This window comes from Perca flavescens, chromosome 19 (genome assembly GCF_004354835.1).
Source record: "Perca flavescens isolate YP-PL-M2 chromosome 19, PFLA_1.0, whole genome shotgun sequence".
Taxonomy (NCBI): Eukaryota; Metazoa; Chordata; class Actinopteri; order Perciformes; family Percidae; genus Perca; species Perca flavescens.
Window position 1 is genome coordinate 9,845,865 of NC_041349.1, and position 19,539 is coordinate 9,865,403.

The window sequence follows — 19,539 nt, forward strand, 5'->3', positions numbered from 1 at the left end:
CAAACTAGCAGTGATCAGTTGGAATGAAAGTTGGCTTAGAAAAGGGGTTCTCAAACTGTTTTCAATAATGTACCCCTTTTGAATTGTTTCTTTAAGCCGAGTACCCCCTGATCATTTTTGGTAGAAAAAAAAGTCTCTATAAAGAGGAACAGTACAGCGCTGTCAGTGATAGATCTACTAAACAACAGCCTTGTAATTAAAAAAACACTTAAATGCTGATGAGAAAAGGAGACAAAAACGGTAAAAAAGACAAAAACTTGGAAAAAGATGGTAGAAAGAAGGAAGGAAGTAAGGCAAGAACAGGTCAAAATAGTATCAAAAACTTCAAAAACAGAGACATAAGAAGAAAAAGGCGAGAAAAAAAAAAAAAAAGTAGAAGGAAGGAAGACAAGATTAGGTCCAAAGAAGGTGACACAAATGTCCCATTTTTGGTAGGAAAAGTCTCCATAAAGAGGAACAATGTTCTGGACAACAGCCTCGTAACTATTAGACATTTAGTTAAATATCTCACATACCCCCTGCAGTCCTCCAAAGTACCCCTAGGGGGACACGTACCCCCATTTGAGAAACTCTGGCTTAGAAGATGTATACATTATGGTTTATAAAACAAGCAATTTAATTTTTTTTAAACTATATTTATCCAGGTAAGTCGATTGAGAACGACTTCTCATTTGCAAAGACGACCTGTCACGTTCACACAGTTTCCCCACCCAGATTTTATCTTGCCGGTCACCGGGTCGCTTATCGAAACCACTAGGCCACCACTCTTTTTCTGGGTTAAATTTGAAAAAAACTTTTTGGTCGTCTTTTTTGACATTTTTGTCACTTTTAGAAAGAAACCCAAATTTCTGATATAGAAACTTTTTGTAAAATGGGTCAAATTTGACCCTGAGGACAACCGGAGAGTTAAATAAAGCATGTAGGCATCTTAATACACCACAACCAAATAAATACAAAAAGATTAATATTGCCAGCATATGAATTATATTCTTCGTTCCGGTACGAGATGATTGGACGCTCTTCTTGTCGCCTTGGCTCGAGCTGCAGGGAAACCAGAGCGGATACAAAGGTTAGAGTGAAGTGTGAATCTTCCACATCCTGCTTTATATAACTGTTTGCCTTCCCCCTACCTGTCTGGTAAAAAAAACAAAAAAACATGCATCTCGAAATGTGTTGACTGTTACTGTGACTATATATATAGTCAGAGTCAGGCCTGTGATGCCACCTCCACAGTTCACTGGAACAGGATGTGAAGCAGCAGCATAAACAACAATAACACACTCAAACTGCAACTCAGACTGAAAATACGGTTTAAAGGTTAAAGATCCTATGAAAAGCTGTTTTTGGATGCTTTTATATAGACCTTAGTGGTCCCCTAATTCTGTATCTGAAGTCTCTTTTATATAGACCTTAGTGGTCCCCTAATTCTGTATCTGAAGTCTCTTTTATATAGACCTTAGTGGTCCCCTAATACTGTATCTGAAGTCTCTTTTATATAGACCTTAGTGGTCCCCTAATTCTGTATCTGAAGTCTCTTTTATATAGACCTTAGTGGTCCCCTAATTCTGTATCTGAAGTCTCTTTTATATAGGCCTTAGTGGTCCCCTAATACTGTATCTGAAGTCTCTTTTATATAGACCTTAGTGGTCCCCTAATTCTGTATCTGAAGTCTCTTTTATATAGACCTTAGCGGTCCCCTAATACTGTATCTGAAGTCTCTTTTATATAGACCTTAGTGGTCTCTAATACTGTAGAAAGCCATGATGTCTCTCTCTCATGGGGGGGCCAAATTCTCTGGGCGGGCAAAGCAGAGAAAGGGGAGGTAACCTTTCTCCTTATGACCTCATAAGGAGAAGATTCCAGATCGGCCCATCTGAGCTTTCATTTTCTCAAAGGCAGAGCAGGATACCCAGGGCTCGGTTTACACCTATCACCATTTCTAGCCACTGGGGGACCATAGGCAGGCAGGGGGAACTCATATTAATGTTAAAAAACCTCATAAAGTGACATTTTCATGCCGTGGGACCTTTAATGTGATCTGATCCACAAAAAGTTTTGGTTGCATTGGAACACCCCCCGGTTTAGAGTTGGAGTTCTTACCTCGAGCCCTCCTACGGTGCTTGTAGATACCCAGTATGATGATGACTTTGTAGAAGAGGAAGAGCAGGCCGGAGCAGAGCAGCCAGGGGAGAGGTATCGTCAGAGGAGGAGGAGGAGGAGGAGCATCTGCAGGCCGAGCAGAGAGGAAGAAAGTTAGAGCTTCAAATATGCAGTTATTAACAGACCATACATTTCCATGATCTAAATAAAATGGACATGATCTCAGTGTCCTCAGCTACGTTTTAAAGTTCAAAGTTTTTTTAAACATGACACACAATCAATTCTGCTTTTCTAAAATATTAAACCAAAAAAGTGTGAACAGCCCAACAACCAGCCCAGTCTCACGGCAGTTCGTGAAATGGTCACGTTACTTAATTTATTGATTCGTGTTCACGGGGACGTTGTTTTGTTGGTGGCCAGCACGAAAATGTAAACTAATGTATTTCAATGTGAAGCACATTTCGTATATATATATATATATATATATATATATATATATATATATATATATATATATATATATATATATTTATTTTCCAACTCTTTTATTCAGTTTTCAAATAAACATACAAACAAGGCATGGAGCAAACAGGCTTAGGGGAACAGGACATAGTGATATTCGCTCTTCACAAGTTTTATTCAGTTTCATAGCATTTGATTTTTTTTTTTATAAAAGAACGTTGAAAAGGGACAAAAATGTCGGGAAAAGCTTCAACAAAGTGACAGAAACGTCAGTGGAAAAGAAACAAAAGTGTCGAAAAAGACGTCCAAAAACGTTGGAAAAAAAAAACGTTTTAATGTTGACCCCGCTTCCAGGACTTAGCCTCTGTTTGTGGTTGCTCTCTATCAGGTGAGCTACCCAGGCGCTCTTATTCAGGCTTTTAGTTTAACTTATTTATTTATTTATTCATGTATTCATCTATCCATCTGTCCCATGATACGATATTGTTGCGATATTCTGGGATATATTGCAATTTAATTCCTTTTTTTTCTGACTTCCACTTATGTCCCCGAAACATCTGTTTTATCTAAAAAGATAAAATTTCTCTGTTTGTTAATCGCACTTCACTTTTATTGCTGATAAATGGGATTGTCAAGCAGACAAACTGACCAAGACATATATAATAAAAGATCCATACTCGGCGTCTGTGTATCGCTACAGTATTGCCACGGAAAATAAATGCGATACTATGCTGTATTGGATCTCCCCTCCCCCCCCCCCGCCCCTCCCCCACACACTCTAAATGCCGACTATTTAGTCAACTAACAGCTGGAACACACGTAAGCAGCGTAGCGCAGTTTTCGGCGTCTCCTCTATGTCTTGCGCGAGACGCGAGCGTATGTGTCAAGCCAGGCAGGAAATCACATACAGGAAGACAACAGTGCAGCTGGATGCTTTACCAAAATAAAACACATTTCAAAATAAAACAGCCAGGTTCATGGAGATTTTGAGAGAGAAATTTCTCCGTTTGTTAATCTCCAATAACATTTTTTTGTCCAGCAGACAAACTCTGATTGGTTAATTGATTGATAGATCAAAGACACTTCTACACAAGTCCTCTGCGGATGTCCCGTCACACACATGACGCGGAAGCAGAACATGAGGTCACCTCTGACAGCCAGCCAGCTCTGCGGGGACTCTCCCTTCGTTGGGTGTTGACACTTGTAGAAGCCTTCGTCAGTTTTGGACACCGCTGGGAGGATCATCTCTCCCGCAGGCTCGGAGCCGATGAACACGTCGTTTTTGAAGAACGCGGCGGAGAAGTTGGATAGAGGTTGCGTGTCGTATCTTTCCTTGAAGGAGCAGCGGAGCGTCACGTTGTCTCCCTCCGCCACAGGAAGTGCAGGACTCTCCAGGATCACAACGCCGGCTGAAAACGTAGAACAGCATTCAGTCATTGTTGTTGTGGTTGAAGATAAGTGTAGCACCTACTGTAATCTCTACATCTAAGATGTTAATGTTCGGAAAGCTTTTATCACAGGGTAGCTTTTAAAGTCAATCCGTACAAACAGTGACAGACAACTAGAATCTGTGCGTAAAGCCAGCGGGATCAGCAGAGCTTAACTTGGCTTGAAAACACAATGTAGGTGTGTGTTCTGTTTGATCTCTGCAGTAGTGCGTGTGCCTGCCAACTCTTCTCTGTCCCATGGTGTCTCCAGCTGCTTCTTCCACCTGCAAACTCTGACTGTTGCTGCATTTTTCATTGGCCTGGGCATGGACGGATAACACCCTGTCTACATAGGAACAAGACACCCAAAATCAATGAGACTTTTAGTCTTTTTGTATCTCTGATTGTTTAGCATCCATTTTTAGTAGTTTTACCTTTCTATTTTGGTCATTTTGCATCTCTTCTTTGTCATTTTGCATCTCTTTGTGGTCATTTTACACCTATGTTTGGTCAATTGTGCATTTTTTGTTTCTGCGACTATCCTCCGAGAAACACTCCCATAGATAACTTGTTCAAGTAGCAATTCTGACCTATATTTAGGTTTATAGTGGTGCAATGTAACGTCTGAGTTTAACCCAAACCACCATCTTTTTCTAAATTAGTTTTTTCTCTGGTTTAGATATAAGGACGTATTTCTGCTAGCCTGGTCCTACCAGACTCTGGTACACTAACCTGGTCCGACCAGACTCTGGTCCACTGGCCTGGTCCTACCAGACTCTGGTACACTAACCTGGTCCGACCAGACTCTGGTCCACTGGCCTGGTCCTACCAGACTCTGATACACTGGCTTGGTCCTACCAGACTCTGGTCCACTGGCCTGGTCCTACCAGACACTGGTACACTGGCCTGGTCCTACCAGACTCTGGTACACCGGCCTGGTCCTACGAGACTCTGGTCCACTGGCCTGGTCCTACCAGACTCTGGTCCACTGGCCTGGTCCTACCAGACTGTGGTGCACTGGCCTGGTCCTACCAGACTCTGGTCCACTGGCCTGGTCCTACCAGACTCTGGTCCACTGGCCTGGTCCTACCAGACTCTGATACACTGGCCTGGTCCTACCAGACTTTGGTACATTAGCCTGATCCTACCATACTCTGGTCCATTTCATTTGTACAGAGAGTCTGGCCACTCTCCATTGACAAGTGTTAACTTCCTTGAAGGCGGGTACTCTGTTGAAGTTTAAAGCTATTGGATCTGCCCAGAGCCACTCTGGATCTGCCATAACCAATCACTAACGTTTGGTCGTGACTAGCATCGCTAGCGTTAGCCTTAACCAACTCCTTCACCACTAACGGAGCGAGCTGGAAAATCAAACTGTTCCCAGAACCCCGTGGGGAGGAGGGCCACAGCATCATGGCCCCCAACACAACTCAGCAAAGATTGTTCTTGCTCGGGCTTTAACTTCTGGATATTCAACAGCGTTGCCACAACGGACTGAATGGCTCCGCTCACATCTTTCTCCGCCGCCATTATGGAACTACAACGCACAACCTCAACGTCATCATTCTCAGCCACTCCCTCTGTTCACTGATTGGACCGACAAAGATTTGGCCGGAGAAAAGCCAAGAATATACTGCAAACCCAGACGGAGCACTAAAGGAAAATGAAAATTGCGCGGAAGTATGTAGGAGGGCGGAGCCAGGCTATATTTCTGCCACCGTTGGGGCGCTAACTTATGAAACGCTCCTGTGGATCGTATTAGAGAGTTAGAAACAAATCCCAGACACATATTGTCTGTATGGTTTGGAGGATTTGTTGGTAGAAATGAGCGTGCGTGTGGTTTAGGCACATAGCAGTATGTTCTACTTTACTTTAAACTTAAGATATAAATGAATGATTTATGGTCCCTTTGTCAAACCAGTAGAGCAGAAACAGTGTGAAACAAAACAACAAGCCAATACATACGGATCACTGTGATGCTGATGGTGTTGCTGCACTCCCCCCGCTCCGACTCACACCAGTAGACGCCGGTGTCCGATGGGTACACATCCTTGAGGCGGCAGCTACCCTCGCATGGCTCGGGCGTCTTGAAGGAGCCGTTTTTCCTCAGTGTCCACCCTCTGGAGTTTACTGGCGCCAAACAGTTTAGAGAGATGTCCTCATACCGGAAGAACTGCGATTTATCGGGATGGATGCTCAGTGTGGCAGCAGCTGGTTCAAACCGGAAATAGACATGATTTTAAAAAACATCTGATGTTTTCTGTGTTAAAAATCAGAGACAACAAACCTTGTGCGTTTGGTCTTATTGCACCTTTTTATCAATACGATTAATCGACAATTATTGTCAAATAAATCAACATTTTTCATCAAACTTCTAAGACATGTAAAGGTCCCACGGCATGAAAATTTCACTTTATGAGGTTTTTGAACATTAATATGCGTTCCCCCAGCCTGCCTATGATCTCCCAGTGGCTAGAAATGGTGATAGGTGTAAACCGAGCCCTGGGTATCCTGCTCTGCCTTAGAGAAAATGAAAGCTCAGATGGGCCGATCTGGAATCTTCTCCTTATGAGGTCATAAGGAGCAAGGTTACCTCCCCTTTCTCTGCTTTGCCCACCCAGAGAATTTGGCCCACCCATGAGAAAGAGACATCATGGCTTTCAAACGAGCAAAGTGGCAGTTGGTCAAGACCACACCCCCACCCTCCACCTTGCCCGCCCCCCCTCCTCAATAGCTACAGACACAGAAATGGCACATCCTAAGGAAAGCTCATTGTGGGACTGGCTCTAGTGGCTGTAATTCTGCACCAAGGCTGAATTTCGGGAAAGAGACTTCAGATACAGTATTAGGGGACCACTAAGGTCTATATAAAAGAGACTTCAGATACAGTATTAGGGGACCACTAAGGTCTATATAAAAGAGACTTCAGATACAGTATTAGGGGACCACTAAGGTCTATATGAAAGAGACTTCAGATACAGTATTAGGGGACCACTAAGGTCTATATAAAAGAGACTTCAGATACAGTATTAGGGGACCACTAAGGTCTATATGAAAGAGACTTCAGATACAGTATTAGGGGACCACTAGGGTCTATATAAAAGAGACTTCAGATACAGTATTAGGGGACCACTGAGGTCTATATAAGGTATCTATACTTTACTGGAGTAATTATTTTACAACAGATTTTTTACTTCTACTCCTTACATTTTCACGCAATTATCTGTGCTTTCTACTCCTTACATTTTAAAAATAGCCTGGTTACTACTATTTCAGTTCGGCTTGTTTTCATTCCGACTTGTCATCGTTAAAAAAAAAAACCACAAAAAAAAAAACCTATCCAGATAAATCGCGCCATCCGGATAGAGTGAATTTTATTGTGGTTGGATGAGATGAATAAACATATACACTTCCTACACCCTATTGGTTTGTACGCGATCCATCGCACCTGCACATGACACAAATCACGTCACACTCCAGCAAGGAATTAGCAGACGTATGTAGCCAAGTACGAAGACATCCGTGGCAGAGACTCAAGAGAACGCCTCTGGAGCAACTAGGGGTTAAGTGTCTTGCTCAGGGACACATTGGTTGATGTATCGCAGTGAGAATCAAACGTGGGTCTCCAACACCAAAGGCATGTGTCATATCCACTGCGCCATCACCACCCCCATAATATAACATTATAGTCATTATGGCCTTTAGAAAAATAGATTTTTTTGGAAGTGGAGTAGTGCACTATAGACCCCTGTGGCACGGCCTAAGCTTTTGTCCTTAATGGCATTTATTCCCCCTTACATTACTATTATACTTTTAGTAGTTTGAAACCAGTACTTTTACACTTTTACTTGAGTAAAAAGCTTGAGTTGATACTTCAACTTCTACAGAAGTCTTTTTAAAGCCTAGTATCTATACTTCTACTTGAGTAATGAACGTGAATACTTTTGACACCTCTGTCTTAACCCCAGTAAATGCACTGATTGTGGTGACGAAGAGAATAGCTTTGATTGAAGTTACCCTTTAACAAAGCCACCAGACTCCGTAACAAAATTAATTTCACATCGCGGAACGCGGTAGTAGTGACACGATCACATTGCTGGTGTTTTTTCCCTATCTCCTGCCTTTACTTGTACTTTCACCTGCACCAAATATCTTTTTGTTGATACTGTTAATATCTTAGCTTATTTTAAACTTTCCTTTCCTGTTATACTCTGAACTTTACGGTTTTCTTTCACTTCTACTTAGATGCTAAATTCCATTTTGTGGTCTCGGTACCTGCAAATGATGCTGAATCTAATCGAATCTAAATAGGGAACAACATGAAACAACGGTTGACTGAACAAAGGAAAACCAGAAGAAGAAAGAAAAGTATATCTATTGAAATGATTGAAAGTGAGATTTCTTACAAAGTATCAGGCAGAGTGAGGGGAGCTCCATCCTGCGTCGACGTCGTCTTGATTCAGTTTGAACAGTTTACCCACTTCCTCAGCTCAAAGGACAATGGAAATATTTACGAACAACAATCACAGGTGGAAAAAAAAAAAAAAACCAATGAGCTTTTTTCCAGAAGTGATTCAGTTCATTGTTCATCAAAAAGATTTAGAAGTTCACAAACGGAGCCAGTAAAACCTATTTGTCAAGCTATTCATTGGACTTGAACTGCTAAAAATTCAATAATAAAACCAAAACAATTGGGGTGTTCTAAAACTTTTGACAGGTAGTGTGTGTATATATATATATATATATATATTCTCCAAGGTTCATTCAATATATTCAGACATTCATTCAATATATTCAGACTTTACATGTATATATAATAATTTCCTAAACGGCATGCCGGTCAAAAGTTTTAGAACACCCCAGTTTTTTATTGAAATTTTAGCAGTTCAAGTCTAATGAATAGCTTGAAATGGTACAAAGGTTAAGTGGTGAACTGCCTGAGGTTAAAAAAAAAGTAAGATTATCCAAAACTGAAAAATAATGTACATTTCAGTATTTTACAAAAAGGCCTTTTTCAGGGAACAAGAAATGGGTTAACAACGTAAAGCTGTTCTGCAGCAATGGAGGTTGATCAAGCTTTGAAAATTCCCACAGGTGCAGCTCCAACTTGTCTGCATTACTTCCAACCCCCTCGGTTTGTATACAAGTATTGTTGGAACACACTGTGGTACCATACCCTCGTGAGCATTATATAAACAGTATTGTACTGCAGAAAGTAGTGTATTGCTATAAAAATGGCGGGAAAAAGGCAATTAACAATGGAAGAGAGACAGACCATCATAACACTTAAGAATGTTGGTCTTTCTTACAAAGAAATTGTGAAGAAAGTCAAGGTGTCAGTGAGTACAGGATTCTTCACCATCAAAAGGCACTTAGAAACTGGGGGAAACTCTGACAGGAAGAGGTCTGGCAGACCCAAAGCCACAACAGCATCAGACAAGTTTCAGTCAACAGCTTCTTGGCTCACTTTCATTTTCATTTCATTCTTTCATCCAATAGGGAGTTTTTCCTCGCCACTGTCGCACTGCTTGCTCTTGAGGGAATTACTGTAATTGTTGGAATTGTTGGGCCTTTGTAAATTATAGAGTGTGGTCTAGACCTACTCTATCTGTAAAGTGTCTCGAGATAACTCTTGTTATGATTTGATACTATAAATAAAATTGAATTGAATTGAAATCATTTCAGAGTACAATAAGACATTGAACTGCATGAATTTCAATAAAAACCTGGAAAAATTGGGGTGTTCTAAAACTTTTGACCGATAGTGTATATATATATATATATATATCACCTGAGAGACTTCTTTAGTTTTGTCTATATGGTAGAAAAACTCAGCTAATTAACCTCTGTGTGGTGGCAGCATGCTGTCCTGTCCAACCCGTAAAATACGGATGCTTGGGCAGTGGCTGTCAGCGTCGGATATGACGCAAAAAGCACCCTTCAATGTGTGTGTGGAACGCACCGGGCAGAGCAGCAGCTACAGTGACGTAGTAACAACGGTAGCGAGTACTATGAAAGGCCAAAATTCTGTGTTCACCCCAGAGACCAGGTTTGTGTCCCGCGTGTCACGTTTCCTAAACCCAACTGTCCCGTTCTTCTTTACCTAAACCCAACTGTCCCGTTCTTCTTTACCTAAACCAAACTGTCCCGTTCTTCTTTACCTAAACCCAACTGTCCCGTTCTTCTTTACCTAAACCCAACTGTCCCGTTCTTCTTTACCTAAACCCAACTGTCCCGTTCTTCTTTTCCTAAACCCAACTGTCCCGTTCTTCTTTACCTAAACCCAACTGTCCCGTTCTTCTTTACCTAAACCCAACTGTCCCGTTCTTCTTTACCTAAACCCAACTGTCCCGTTCTTCTTTACGTAAACCCAACTGTCCCGTTCTTCTTTACCTAAACCCAACTGTCCCGTTCTTCTTTACCTAAACCCAACTGTCCTGTTCTTCTTTACCTAAACCCAACTGTCCCGTTCTTCTTTTCCTAAAGACAACTGTCCCGTTCTTCTTTACGTAAACCCAACTGTCCCGTTCTTCTTTACCTAAACCCAACTGTCCCGTTCTTCTTTACCTAAACCCAACTGTCCCGTTCTTCTTTACCTAAACCCAACTGTCCCGTTCTTCTTTACCTAAACCCAACTGTCCTGTTCTTCTTTACCTAAACCCAACTCTCCCGTTCTTCTTTACCTAAACCCAACTGTCCCGTTCTTCTTTACCTAAACCCAACTGTCCCGTTCTTCTTTACCTAAACCCAACTGTCCCGTTCTTCTTTACCTAAACCCAACTGTCCCGTTCTTCTTTACCTAAACCAAACTGTCCTGTTCTTCTTTACCTAAACCCAACTGTCCCGTTCTTCTTTACCTAAACCCAACTTTCCCGTTCTTCTTTACCTAAACCCAACTGTCCCGTTCTTCTTTACCTAAACCCAACTGTCCTGTTCTTCTTTACCTAAACCCAACTGTCCCGTTCTTCTTTACCTAAACCCAACTGTCCGTTCTTCTTTACCTAAACCCAACTGTCCTGTTCTTCTTTACCTAAACCCAACTGTCCCGTTCTTCTTTACCTAAACCAAACTGTCCTGTTCTTCTTTACCTAAACCCAACTGTCCTGTTCTTCTTTACCTAAACCAAACTGTCCTGTTCTTCTTTACCTAAACCCAACTGTCCCGTTCTTCTTTACCTAAACCCAACTGTCCTGTTCTTCTTTACCTAAACCCAACTGTCCTGTTCTTCTTTACCTAAACCCAACTGTCCCGTTCTTCTTTACCTAAACCCAACTGTCCCGTTCTTCTTTACCTAAACCCAACTGTCCCGTTCTTCTTTACCTAAACCCAACTGTCCTGTTCTTCTTTACCTAAACCCAACTGTCCTGTTCTTCTTTACCTAAACCCAACTGTCCCGTTCTTCTTCAGAGAGTGGGGTTCATGTCCCATTTGAAAATAAAATTAAACAGGTTGCGAGTCGCATTTGGAGAATAAAGTAAACGGGGTTCAAGTAAAAACAAACGTTCAGCGTCCAGGTGTAAGTGGAAGTGAAGTAGCATCTGATTGTAACATAAACCACAGTCTATTTTCTAAACTTTACCAAGAAGGTTTGGTGCCTTTTTTACAACATAGCGACATGTTTAAAACTGTGACCTATACGTTATATTCTCTGCTTTGAATTAAATATCATATTTTCTGCCACCGCTTGAGGCACTACCTGCGGTACAAAGTAGGAAACAGTGCAAATATACAAAAGACAATATGCATAATGCCAAAAATATAAAGCAGGTTAACAGAGAGAATCATAGATTATCTATCTATCTCAAGTTGCTTCTTGCTGAGATGCACACAGATAAGCATGGGTAGTATTAGTAAGTTAGTCATTGCCGGAATTGCATAAGATCATTTGTGGTGATTATATAATTAAATTCAACCTCTATTGATACTTGAGAAACCATTGAGGGGGCGACCCTCATTTACCACGGCATCGAGACGAAAACAAAGCAACATCATAGAAAAATAAGAACAATAGAAAGACACTAAAACTTTCTGAATTGGGGAAAATGATTTGATGAATAAATCAGGATAATTAGGACACAAAAGAATGTACAATTGTAAAGCACTTACAAGTAGACCTTTGCAAAACCAGACTTAACCATCTCTTCTATTTTTAGTAGTAATAGTTTAACCCTTGTGTTGTCTTCCATTCGACCATGCATCGTCCTCCTGGGTCAAAACTGAAAATCACTTTTCCTAAAGTTTTTGTCTCTTTAACACTTTTCACTACCATGTATAAACACCAACATGATCATCATCATCATGATGATCAATAAACCTCATTTATAGGAAATTATACCTAATCCTTGAGTTACAAAACAGAAATTATGAATTTTTTAGACTAATATTAAAGGAAGGATAATCACAGAGGGGCACAATGTCAACGTTCAGTCGAGAAACTGTTTCAAAACATTTCTATTTCTTATCAAAAGGTAAAAAAATTGAAGAAGGCCTAGTACTCACCAATGACGGCGCACAGTGTTGTTATCGCCATGCTGCTGCTAGACGGACTGACTGACTGGGGGGCTGTACCATAGCATTATCATCATCTATATCATACAGGCCACAGTTTCCTGCTGTTTTCTTCTTTAACACCTCAAATGTCAAACGTATGTGAGCCTGGCCAGTGGCCTCCTTTCACTTTCCTGACGGCCTGCTTTATTCGTTTTTTTTGTCATTCTTTTTTTAGTAATGAAAGTTTAAAACAACCGTGCTGTTTTTTGGAGAACACATACATACATCATCCGCATAGAGCTTTGTAAAAGTCGACAAACGCTAAATAACTAAAAAACTTCTTCTTCTTTCTGTGTCCCACTTCTTCTGCCATACGTCACTCAATGCTTTTCTAATCAATGATTTGGCCTCTCCTTTACCAAAGGGAACATTCAGAATTTCACCATCCTTTAATGTCAACGCTGTCTTTGCAATCCCATCTGCTGTCTCATTCCCCTCAACACCAACATGAGCAGGGACCCACACAAATCACACATCAACTCCAGCTTTTTGTATTCTCAGCAGTATTGTACACATTTCAATCAACAAATCATCTCTCACGGTTTGTTTGGAATTCAAATTATGCAGGGCTGCAGTAGAGTCCGAACAAATTACATCTCTCTCTGGCCTCACCTCCTCTATCCACTGTAACCCTAAAATAATAGCAACCATTTCTGCTGTATATACAGATAATTTATCATCAAGTCTTTTACATATAACTATATTAAACTCAGGTATGTATATATATATATTGAACCATATCCAATATTATCCACATTCTTCTTCTTCTTCTTCTTCTTTTTCTTCGTGGTTTTACAGCAGCTGGCATCCAAAAAGTTGCATTGCTGCCATCTACTGGCATCTGGACCTAGCACCTTAGTGCACTATATTCTGTTATCCAGTCCAGTGTCTATTAAAAAATTGAAAAAAAAAAACATGTTCCCCTCCTGCTTGACTTCTAAAATACTTTTCAGAGACACTTCTCTGCAATTCTCTGAGTAGATCTGGTCTTTGGCGGTCATCATTTCTACAAGAAATCAAAACATGTTGCACTGTCTCAGGTTACAGTGGAGTTGCATATGAAGTGGTTCGGGGGTCCTTCTGTAAAGTCATTTTTTTGGGGGGTACAATTCCACAAGCAGCAATACCACAGGCCAAGCAATCGGCCCGTTCCAAACAGGCACATTTCCAACGGGCACTGCACTAGTTCAATTAATTGACAACTATTTTGAAAATCAGTTTGAGTCATTTTTTTTTATGAAAAAAAGTAAAACCTTCTCTGATGTCAGCTTTTTAAATGTGAATATGTTCTAGTATCTTCTCTCCTCTGTGACAGTAAACTACATATCTTTGAGTTGTGGACAAAACAAGACATTTTGAGGACGTCATCTTGGGCTTTTGGGGGGGAAACACTGATCCACATTTTTCACCATTTTCTGACATTTTATAGACCAAAACCAGGGGCATTTCCTGGACTTGAGGAGGAAATGGGGCCAGGTTAGCCTGGCCCCATTTAAATAAACTGAATGCAATGCAAAACAGCAATTGGCTTGCCCAGCTTGTTAACATATGCTTTCAGAGATGAAAAAATGGACTCACTGTGCTTGTGTTTGTGATGTGTCTGCTGATGAACCTCCATCTGAACTGCTGACGTTGGCTAACGAGGTTAGGATCGGTTGTTACTTGAAAGGGTTGGTTCACCCAAATAAAAAAATAGACATTTATAGTTGTATGTAATGAAAAGTATAAAACATTTCAGCAGTATGTTCTACTGTGACAAAGATTATGTTTTTGGGCAAGGGTTGTTGCTGTAGAATTGCTTTAGTTTAGATTTTTAAATACATTGAGAACGATAAACAAAATTGAAAATCAATGTTTGGGAAGAAGACAGAAATCTCAGGGAGAGATATCTCAAAAACAACCCGGAAACTATCTGCATGACAAGATAACAGAAGGAGTGAGAAAATGTTTGTTTGTTATTAAGATGAATCAACCCTTTGATTCTCATCACAATGGACACAAAAACATGAATGTTAAATGTAGCAACTGCAATCCTATATGGTCCATCATCTTGTTAATTACCAGTCAACTAAACCACTTCTGCAGGACAATGCCTTGGAGCAGGTCTCAGATGAGCTGAGGGAGGTGGAGAAAACACTGCTCCTGCTCCTCAACAGCAGGAAGGAAGACGGGAAGCCCGGCTACTGGACCAGGGCAGCTAAAAAAATCAACAAAGTCTGTTTTTAGTGATCATCTTTTTAATATGGAACTATGCACCAGACGAGTAATGGCAAAGTGTAAAACCAGGATTAAGACGATGCTAATCTAACACATATAAGATAAGATATACTATATTGTCCCCGAAGGGAAATTTGTTTTGGACTCTGTCCATTCTGCAGCGTTACAAAGACAACACAGAATATAAAAAAAGACAACACAAATAGAAATATCTCTCAACACATACTCTCATGCAACACAAACATGCTTCCATATACAGTACAGGCCAAAAGTTTGGACACACCTTCTCATTCAATGCGTTTCCTTTTTATTTTCTTGACTATTTACATTGTAGATTCTCACTGAAGGCATCAAAACTATGAATGAACACATATGGAATTATGTACTTAACAAAAAGTGTGAAATAACTGAAAACATGTCTTATATTTTAGATTCTTCAAAGTAGCCACCCTTTGCTTTTAATTAATAAGGGACAAAATTCCACTAATTAACCCTGACAAAGCACACCTGTGAAGGTAAAACCATTTCAGGTGACTACCTCATGAAGCTCATTGAGAGAACACCAAGGGTTTGCAGTTATCAAAAAAAGCAAAGGGTGGCTACTTTGAAGAATCTAAAATATAAGACATGTTTTCAGTTATTTCACACTTTTTTGTAAAGTATTAAGTCCATCTGACAACTTTTACAACAATACCACATAGCAATTATGTATCTAATACTGTATATGTGTGACAGGTTATTGTGGTGGTCAGTTGCTCTATTTTGCATGAAGGGATCTACACAACAAACATGTATAATTACATCTGAGAGTAATATGATTCAATAGCAAATGAAGGCAAACTTTTTTGAGACATAATCAATGCATTTTGTGCCGAGCAATGATAAATGACTATAGTCACATGATAATCTGACCTAATGTTCATATAAATAGTCATATATTTTGACAAAGTTTAGTACTCGTTTGACGATTGTACTAAAGTGATTGAGAAAAACTGCAAGATATATGATGTGTTCTGGTTAATAAGTAAGTAAAGTTTATTTATATACTTTATATATCAAAAAAGCAAAGGGTGGCTACTTTGAAGAATCTAAAATATAAGACATGTTTTCAGATATTTCACACTTTTTTGTTAAGTAGCCTACGTAATTCCATATGTGTTCATTCATAGTTTTTATGCCTTCAGTGAGAATCTACAATGTAAATAGTCATGAAAATAAAGAAACACATTGAATGAGAAGGTGTGTCCAAACTTTTGGCCTGTACTGTACATTTAATAAGCACATTAACTACTACTTTCATTGGCACTTCCCATTAAACAACCCCCGTCGACTGTATTCTCTGCAATAAGTGTGGCACAGCCCTTGCACAGTACGATATTGCACAGCCAACATATTGCCCAACCCCAGTAGCCTACATATCACACAAATTCCACAATACACTGACAAAGCCTAACCTCGATAGACTACGTACAGTATTGGACAAATGACATAACGCACAACCGAATAGCCTACGTATTGCGCAACTAACCTATAACATAATCCCCAATAGCCTAACGTATTGCACAATGACATGATGCACAAACCTAATAGCCTATGTATTGCACAAATGACATAAAGGACACCCCAATAGCCTACATATTGCACAAATGACACATTTCCACATGGCCCATGCAGTACACTACTTATCGCACAACGGCATAGGACACAACCCAACCAGCCTACATGTTAGTGTTAAGAAGCTTAATGGACATAGGCAAAAATGAGTTTATGTCGGTTCAGCCTGAATCTAGGAACCCTGAATCTTTTACCAGAAGGTAAAAGCTGAAATTCTGTCTCAAACAAAGAGTGTTCACGTGATCCTTCCAGCCAAGTGCATTATCGATATGTACACCAAGATACCAAGTATTAGCCTATGACATCAATCTGGTTGTATTATACAGTTCTTATCTAATAGCAAAAGAATGCAAACTTTTTTGAGGCATAATCAATGTATTTCGTGCCAAAGCAATGATAAATGACTATAGTCACGTGAACAACTGACCTAATGTTCATATAAATAGTCATATAGTTTGACAAAGTTTAGTACTCGATTGTACCAAAGTGATTGAGAAAAACTGCAAGATATATGATGTGTTCTGGTTAATAAGTAAGTACAGTAAGTAAAGTTTATTTATATAGCACTTATCACAGATAGAGTCACTGGCCAAATTTAAAATAAATTGAGTAGTAAATCACAGTTAATCACAAAACATAAAATACATTGTTTGTAGATTCAACAATGCGGCTAACCAAATGCCTGACCAAAAGAGATATATCTTTAGCTGCTGTTAAAAAAAATATGAGAGGCTGCCGATCTTCAAACATGAGGCAAAGCGTTCCACAGTCTAGGAGCCATTGTTTCTAAAGTTCTGTCACCCTTAGTTTTCAGCTCTGTACGAGGAACTGCCAGTAATCCCTAATCTGAGGACCTCAAAGATTTGCTGTAAACTGGTGCCTGACCATAGATAGATAGATAGATAGATAGATAGATGCACTTTATGAATCCCAAATTGGGAAATTACTGTGTTACAGTGGCTAGTTTCAAGGACACACACATGCAGTAAATACAAACAATAAATAACATAAAAATAAGATAAGCAAAACCAACACCTACTCAAAAATATACTCAGAAGAATGAAAAGAGTGTACATGGATGTACAAGTGTAGAACAAAAATATACAATCTAAACAGATAACAAAATTAAATATGTATTGCAATATTAAATATGAAGTAGGCCTAAACAATGTGTAAGCATTATAGTGCAATGCTTGAGGTGAGGTAATGAGAGTGTTATCTTACACTCTCAGCTGTGAATTATTTACAATTTGCTTCCCCCAGCAGATGGCGGAGAAAAAAATACATGATTTCTCAGAAACAAAGTTGAAATAAATTAAACTTATGACCTAAAAAAAAATTAGTAACTAGTAGTAGTAGTAACTAACTAAAATAGTTGGGAGAGTGTCCCCAAAAAGAGAATTATAGAACCATTGCTCCTTTAACTTCTCGACTGTATCAAAACTACTGATTGTGTGGTACACAATGGTTTTTGGTAAAAGAAAAAAAAAATTAATTGTGCCCCTGAAAGGGATGGAAAGGCTTGGGGCAGTAACCAGTCACACCTGAGATTAGTTGTATATTTATTGTAAATAACTCCTACATTCTTCTTTTACACCATTTACATTTATGGATATAACATTTTCCAAATAAAATCAAAAGATTCTAAATGAAAAAGCTTGCCTCGGATCTGCTGTAGCAGAGAAAGAAATTCCTCTTTTAGGAATAATATTTAGTTGTACAGCAGATGACCTTTATTTTATTTTATTTTTTGGCCGGGCCGGCCCATAAAGAACTCACAGCGGCCCATTGGTAAAAAAATTCTTTATTGGCACCGGGCCTGACCCAATCAAATCCAGGAACCCCCTTACCCACTCAGGGCCTTAAATTTACAAAATCCCACTATGGCCACGTCTGAGAAGTTTAGCATTCACGTTAAAATGGACAAACGACCACCAAAGTGCAGAGAAATTACAGGAGAAAAAGATTCTACAGGCGGATTCCTCAAAATGTGCCAACATGTCTGGGGCTGTAGCAGCTGCTTCAACACCACCTGAAGTAGAGCAAGTAGGAGAGGTGGCTGGCTATACAGAGAAGCAGTCTATATACGTGAGAGGCCACACGCCTCTGGAGCAACTACGGGTTAAGTGTTTTGCTCAGGGACATGTGTCATATCCACTGCACTATCACCACAATACAACATTATAGCCATTATGGCCAAATAAGAGTACAACATGTGGGTCGATCTGAAATATAATTTATTGATTTATATATTATATTATTTTTACTTTGCAGTTTTCAATTTTTGAAAATATGGGACATAGAAATAAGCGCTGAAAACGTGTAGAAGAAAAATGTATACATTTTAAAACGTTGGAAAAAAAGCAAAAACAAATGTGAAAAAAAAGCATAAAAAAAGTGTTTTTTTCAAGGTTGACGGGAAGACAACACAAGGGTTAATAAAAGTACAGCCTGAGTATATGTGGACAATATACAGTACAGTAAACAAAAAAGGTCCACTCACATTTCCATTTTGTAATGCTTGTAACAGGCATCTTTGGTCAGTGCTGTGCTTAGTGTTACAGCTCATGTGCATAATTATCATTTTTTGTACTCCCATTATTGCATAGAAATATTGCTCCAGCAGGTGGCAGCATTTCCTGCTTCAACTTGATTTGGTCATTGGCTCATTACATTCTCGTGTCATTACATGTTTTTAATACTGGGGTGGAGAGTGCCCGTTTATACATTTGTAGCATGTCTTTATAAACAGGGGTGCACATAACTGGTACGCAGGTATGTATGCGCGACAAAAATTAGGAATGCGTAATGCCACTTGTGTTACTACGCGCTCCTGTGTTACTCAGAGAGAAACTCATTTCCTCGTTCATTCATTCAGTCTGTATCAGGCGCATTTTAATGTAGTTTTATATCTGCATGAATAAAAAACCCTATTGGTTTATGTTAGGCAGATTATAAAACGCTTTTTTCTCAAACATGTCATGTCCTTTTGTCGACGATCCCGTTGATGAAAAAGCTGTATTATTTCACAGAGAGTTTTATTGAGTCCCGACTATAGATGTATTTTCATTTCCACATAACCGATTTGAGAGGTATTAAAAAGAAATAAATGATTATACATTATAGTTCTGTTAATGATCATGATGCTCCAGCCTCACAATGGGATTAG

The 19,539-nt window shown here is 39.6% G+C and overlaps 2 protein-coding genes across 3 annotated transcripts in view; both read right to left on the minus strand.

Moving 5' to 3' along the window:
• Window positions 1-19,539, minus strand: part of LOC114545544 (uncharacterized) — a 202,710-nt gene that overhangs the window by 54,820 nt on the left and 128,351 nt on the right. The gene's annotated exons all lie outside the window — the stretch shown is intronic.
• On the minus strand, window positions 410-12,528 carry LOC114545545 (Fc receptor-like protein 5). 2 transcript variants are annotated; one of them, XM_028563904.1, is made up of 6 exons: window positions 12,489-12,528; window positions 8,396-8,478; window positions 5,955-6,200; window positions 3,711-3,971; window positions 2,101-2,226; window positions 410-1,041 (listed from the first exon to the last, which is right to left on the minus strand). In XM_028563904.1, the coding sequence occupies exons 2-6, from the start codon at window positions 8,424-8,426 to the stop codon at window positions 983-985; spliced, it is 723 nt and encodes a 240-aa protein (XP_028419705.1). In that variant the 5' UTR covers window positions 8,427-8,478; window positions 12,489-12,528; the 3' UTR covers window positions 410-982. The 2 variants fall into 2 exon arrangements, with proteins under 2 accessions (XP_028419705.1, XP_028419706.1); XM_028563905.1 differs by lacking the exon at window positions 12,489-12,528 and having other exon boundaries at window positions 8,396-8,528.